General features: G+C 62.5%; 1 protein-coding gene across 1 annotated transcript; it reads left to right on the top strand.

The window, feature by feature from the left end:
* Nucleotides 1-2,317: 2,317 nt before the first annotated feature.
* LOC101782875 (cytokinin dehydrogenase 11) lies at nt 2,318-5,530 on the top strand. The gene is made up of 3 exons (XM_004973571.3): nt 2,318-3,467; nt 4,065-4,339; nt 4,835-5,530. The coding sequence occupies exons 1-3, from the start codon at nt 2,511-2,513 to the stop codon at nt 5,157-5,159; spliced, it is 1,557 nt and encodes a 518-aa protein (XP_004973628.1). The 5' UTR covers nt 2,318-2,510; the 3' UTR covers nt 5,160-5,530.
* The last annotated feature ends 470 nt before the right edge of the window (nt 5,531-6,000 follow it).

Here is a 6,000-nt window from a genome sequence, read left to right as displayed (position 1 = left end):
AGAGATGGTGGATGGTAACTCTACCGTGTCTTGTATACAAGGTAAGCATACCAATTTGTGCAGCCTACCAATCAGCGTTTAAGGGGAGCCTGTTTACACTGATTCAACTTACCAAACAACATAAGTTTCTGCACCTATGTAGCCATGTTCTGTTGATCCAGGCTCGTCGGAGATGGTAAAAAAAGGCATGCAGCTGCCAAACGGACCCTGAGTTCGTCAGGGCTTGAGAGGCTGCTGCGACGCGATCTACGTAGCTGGGGCGCCATTGAAGGCGCTGCACGTACAGGCAGCTGCTAGCGAATCGTCTTGGTGCAGGGTAGCGTACTCACGCCCCCGGAGCCTTTCCGAGGCCGATCCTGAGGATCCACATTGGCCGTCATGCAGGCGTACTTTTCTGGAAATCCTGAACCCCTGATACGCGCTTGAAGAGGACGTATACACTGTGCTGGTATCAGCAATTCAGCACTGCCCATGAGTGATGACGGCAAGTACGCAGCCCTGAGCGTTTTGTTTGTACTGAAATCGTAATCCAGTTTTTATCCTCTCTTTTATACTGCCAGTGGAGCCGTCGTGGTAATGGTAACTGGGCTTCTGGATTTGGTACTGTGATCCTCGTGATTTAAATGTGCGATTTTCATCTGTTACGACAACTTAGATGTGAACGCGAATCTTGTAACAATTGGTACTGTGACGTAGCACTTCCTCCGAATCTTACACGCATTGCAGTCTCACTTTTGGAGTCCTGGACATTATAGTACAAAAACATGACAAAATGCCCAATTGTACTGCCATAATATTATGACATTTTTCAAAACATGGGTGCTAGCGCAAATGCACATTGTAAACAAATGCTCGAAATGGCATTTCTCCCCACACCATGCCAATGACCAAAACATTACAACCGGATGGACCATGGGCAATTGACTCTCATCCACCAGCAAAAGTTGTGCAAGTCCATCCTTCCATTCCTCACGATTGATTGCCAATTCAACACTTGCGAATTGCTCCCCTGTTTTCACATTTCACCACGGGATTATATTGCTGCAGTATAGCTTTGGAAGCAAACAAGATGCACTCATCCTGGCCAGCCATTGTATTCAAATAAAACCAAACCACTAGCCAGGAAACGGAAGTGCATGGACCACCAGGCACTTTCCTTGTTTCAGAAAGAAATGAAAATTAAAAAAACCACACACCCCGCCTCCTGCCCTTCCCGTTGTCTGCAGCTCAGCTCCGGAGCCTCCGCTCATGTGCTCCGGTTTCCCCCCTCGCCTCTCCTCGCCGTCTGCACCTCCCGTCTTTCTGTCTCCGGCAGTGAATTCCAGTCACCGCCCGCGCATGCCAATCCCAGCGAGCGCAACCGCATCCAAGGATAGGAGCGGACCCCATCGGCCATCGCCAGGAGGAAGACGACAGTACGACACGGCCAGATGAGTGCTGAGCGAGACACGGCGAGTGAGCGAGTGGCAGCTGGACCCTACCCCCAACTTCCAATCCTGAGCTCGGCGATCGCGCCCGTGCTCGGCCCCTCGGCGCGCGCGACGATCCAGCGGCAAGGAGTACAGCGTCGCCATGCCATTGGTCAAGCCCCGCGCGGCGCGGTACACCACCACCAGCTGCGCCCTGGTACGCCTGGGCTGGGGGCCGGCTGGGGCGATGGAAACTTCAGCTTCAACACAGGGCCGCGTGTGGGGGCGTGCTCTTCCCGCATCCATTCCCGGGCAGGCATGGGCGCCGCGACCGAGAAATTTTTGGGCAACCTGGCGAATCTGGCCTGCCGCAGGACGACGAGCGCCATGTGCCCGTGTTCGTTCGTTCTCATCTCCATCCATCCATCCATCTGCCCGGAGCTAGCGAGTGATCGGTTGCAGTTGCAGTGGTGAAACGGGCACGGGAGGAGCTTCAGGGTTGCAGCACACAGAAAGTGAAGAATTGGTAGGACGGATGAATTATTTGCAGGTCCAAGCAAGAGGGTGCCATGGTGGCCCATCGGCTGATTCTCCTCCCGGCTGCGAGCACAATAGTGGCAGACAAACTAACGTTAGATCCGATCATAAGCATCCATCTCCGCGCTGCAATCATCTGTGAAACTCGAAAAAGGCAGGGACTGACTGGACGGCCTCTCTAGAAAAGAAAGCTATAGTAATGCATAGTATCCGAAACAAAAAAAGATTTTTAAAAAATGAAGGAAAGGAATTGCAAACTTTGGTTGGAATTTGCAACATGCCGACGTTTGTTTATTTCCTCTTGTTTTTGAGAAACGTGAGGGGGCGTTTGACGTCCCCGTGTCCGCTCGTTATAAACCCCCGCGAGACCCAAACTACCACGAGCGCAAGCGAGCGGAGCGCGGTGACATCACAAACACCGGGAGAGCGCCCCAAGCTAGCTAGCTGCTCTGCCTTCTTGCCTGCCTAATCAGCTCGGCTTCACGCCTGTGCTGGGAGGGGTTTGGGTTGGGACATCAGCTGCTAGCAGCTGCCGCAAGGCCAACGCTCCCTCGTGCAAGCAAGATGATGCTCGCGTACATGGACCGCGCGGCGGCGGCCGCCGAGCCGGAGGACGCCGGCGAGCCGGCCCCCGTGGCGGCGGGGTGCGCGGCGGCGACGGACTTCGGCGGGCTGGTGAGCGCCATCCCCGCGGCCGTGGTACGCCCCGCGAGCGCGGACGACGTGGCGAGCGCCATCCGCGCGGCGGCGCGGACGGCGGGGCTCACCGTGGCCGCCCGCGGGAACGGGCACTCGGTGGCCGGGCAGGCCATGGCGGAGGGCGGGCTGGTCCTGGACATGCGCGCGCTGGCGCTGTCCCGGCGCCCGCAGATGCAGCTCGTGGGTTGCCCCGGCGGGGGGAACAACGGCCCCTGCTACGCCGACGTCCCAGGCGGCGCGCTCTGGGAGGAGGTGCTCCACTGGGGCGTGAAGAACCACGGCCTCGCCCCGGCGTCCTGGACCGACTACCTCCGCCTGACCGTGGGCGGCACGCTCTCCAACGGCGGCGTGAGCGGGCAGTCCTTCCGCTACGGCCCGCAGGTGTCCAACGTGGCGGAGCTGGAGGTGGTCACGGGCGACGGCGACTGCCGCGTCTGCTCGCCGTCCTCTCACCCGGACCTCTTCTTCGCGGTGCTGGGCGGGCTGGGGCAGTTCGGCGTCATCACGCGCGCCCGCATCCCGCTCCGCCGGGCGCCCCGGGCGGTGCGGTGGACGCGCGTGGTGTACGCAAGCTTCGCCGACTACACGGCGGACGCGGAGTGGCTGGTGACGCGGCCCCCCGAGGAGGCGTTCGACTACGTGGAGGGCTTCGCGTTCGTCAACAGCGACGACCCCGTCAACGGGTGGCCGTCCGTGCCCATCCCCGGCGGCGCCCGCTTCGACGCGTCCCTCCTCCCCGCCGGCGCCGGCCCCGTCCTCTACTGCCTGGAGGTGGCCCTGTACCAGTACCCGGACGGCGCGGTGGAGGACGACGAGGACAAGGTAGGTAGCAGTAATTGCCCAGACCCCGCGCGCCCGGCGCATTCCCGTACTTGCCCTCGGCCGGTGGCGTGGCGTGTACTTTTCCGCGGGGATGTCTGCCTCGTCGCGTAATCCCCCGCTGGATTCGGTGACGGGCGCGGCTGCTGCCCTGCTGCCTCCTCCGCGTCCTGCCAAACCACCCAGCGCACGTACGCACGCCACGCCGCGCCGCGCTGCACGGCCGCGCCCCGATCTCCCCCGCGGGCGGGGCGATCGAATCGGCGCGGTACAATGCGGCACCGCGCCGCGCCACACGGCCGCAGCGGCCGTGACGCGATCGCGCTGCCTCCCCGGCCCGTGACCACGCGGATCGCGTCTTTTGGCGACGCCCGCGCAGCGCCATCATCACCACCCCCCGCTTTGCTCTTGTCCCCACGGCGCACGCAACGCCCAGCAGCACAGCGCGCTTTCCGCGCCGGAGTGGAGTGACCACGGCGGCATTGATTGCTCGGATTCTGTTGGCACCCACCGGTCGGCCGATCCGTCCGTGCGCCGCTGCCCGTCGTCGATTCGTCACGCTGACCTGATCGGTCCGGTTTGTTGCCTACCTGTGTGCAGGCTGCGGCGGCGGCCGTGAGCCGGATGATGGCGCCGCTCAAGTACGTGCGGGGCCTGGAGTTCGCGGCGGGTGTCGGGTACGTGGACTTCCTGTCCCGCGTGAACCGGGTGGAGGAGGAGGCCCGCCGCAACGGCAGCTGGGACGCGCCGCACCCGTGGCTCAACCTCTTCGTCTCCTCCCGCGACATCGCCGACTTCGACCGAGCCATCATCAAGGGCATGCTCGCCGACGGTATCGACGGGCCCATGCTCGTCTACCCCATGCTCAAGAGCAAGTGAGTTTTCTTTTCTCCTTTTTCCCCCCCTTCTCGTTCGTCTCTCTGTGTGTGCGGACACGGCCGTACGGGGTAGCACAGCGGTGGTGGTGGAGTGGTACTGTTCCTCCTGCCGTTGCTCCAGTGGCGCGTGCAGTTGCCGTTTGCGGCAAAAGGGCCGGGAGCCATGTGAGCCGCCTTGCCCTCTCCTCTGCTCGTCGTCTCGCTGACGTCTGGCTGGTCCGGGATAGGACGGGGTGCTGAATCGGACGGGTAATCGGCCGTCCGTCCGTACCTGCTGTAATACGGCCGGTCCGGTCCGAGCTCCGATGATTCTCCATCGCCGCTTCTGTTTCGGATTTAGCCGTGTCTTATGATTGTTATAAATTATGGGGCCGACTCCACTGCACAGTCCATGCCAAGTGGGGCCGACTGGCCGAGAGTGTGAGAGTGGTTTCAGCTCACAGTGCGCACTACTGTCCGTTCAGTCCTAAACTCGTGTTTTGGTTGGTGCAGGTGGGACCCGAACACGTCGGTGGCGCTGCCGGACGGCGAGGTCTTCTACCTGGTGGCGCTGCTGCGGTTCTGCCGGGGCGGCGGGCCGGCGGTGGACGAGCTGGTGGCGCAGAACGGCGCGATCCTCCACGCGTGCCGCGCCAACGGTTACGACCACAAGGCCTACTTCCCGAGCTACCGGGGCGAGGCGGAGTGGGCGCGCCACTTCGGCGCCGCCAGGTGGAGGCGCTTCGTGGAGCGCAAGGCCCGCTACGACCCGCTGGCGATCCTCGCGCCGGGCCAGAAAATCTTCCCCAGGGCCCCGGCGTCCGTCGTCGCCGTGTAGCGCGGGCACCCGCAGGGGGTGGGGGGCCGGGGCTGGCATGGCATGGCCGCATGGGATGGGGGGAGGACCAGCCAGGAGTTAGCTGCTGGTGGTAGATGATCGATCGATCGCCCCTGCTGTTGCCGGTAATGATGGTGATTACGCTGCTGATCCTGGTGATGATGGGCGATCGAGGAGCTAGCTGCAGGGCAATGATGGCGATAGGGCCACCGTTAGGTGCATCTGATCGATCTGCATGGGATTGGTGTGTGGGGAGATCCGCATGAATTTTCCATGGGGAAAAAGTTTGAATGAGCTCGCTGCGTGAAGGCGCAGAGGAAAACGAAAGCTGTAGCCTTTTCCGCTTTGCATTCCCCCCGTTAGCGCGTGTCCCTCCTTGTTGTCGTTGTTTATTCTTCCTCCGGCCGCCGAGACACCGAGCGGGTGGTGGCGATGTGAGATGGAGACCCACGGCAAGCAACGAACGCCCCGGCGCTGGATTTCGGGGGAAGCCTTTGTCCGTTTGGTGCTCTGCCGGTGGCGTGCGCCCGCCAACTGTTCCGCGCGCTTCTATTCTGTTCCGTCCCCGCCACCGCGCCGTTGCTCTCTCGCTCGCCGTCGCCCCGGCGCTGGTCCCCGCGCCGGCACCCCACGTGGCACCCCGGCCCGATCCAAACGCCGCGACCGCGACGCGCGGGGCCGCCAGGCCGTTGGTTCCCGGCCCCCAGGTCCCTGTCTTCTCCCTCCCCTCCCTGGCGGCTGGCTGCTGCGGCGCTGTGTGCGCGCACAACGACCGCGAGCAAAGCGAAGAGTCCCCGTCGGTCTCGCGAGCACGGATCACGGACGCCGGCCGATCGATGGT

Source organism: Setaria italica, chromosome VI (assembly GCF_000263155.2).
Source record: "Setaria italica strain Yugu1 chromosome VI, Setaria_italica_v2.0, whole genome shotgun sequence".
Lineage (NCBI taxonomy): Eukaryota > Viridiplantae > Streptophyta > Magnoliopsida > Poales > Poaceae > Setaria > Setaria italica.
Note: the sequence above shows the minus strand (reverse complement) of the source record. Positions and strands in the feature narration are given on the sequence as shown.

Bases quoted from the DNA above. Each gene is read 5' to 3' on its own strand.
- LOC101782875 (XM_004973571.3), top strand. From the start codon at position 2,511: ATGATGCTCGCGTACATGGACCGCGCGGCGGCGGCCGCCGAGCCGGAG. The intron at 3,468-4,064 runs GTAGGTAGCAGT...ACCTGTGTGCAG, and splicing joins TGGAGGACGACGAGGACAAG to GCTGCGGCGGCGGCCGTGAG. The intron at 4,340-4,834 runs GTGAGTTTTCTT...TGGTTGGTGCAG, and splicing joins TACCCCATGCTCAAGAGCAA to GTGGGACCCGAACACGTCGG.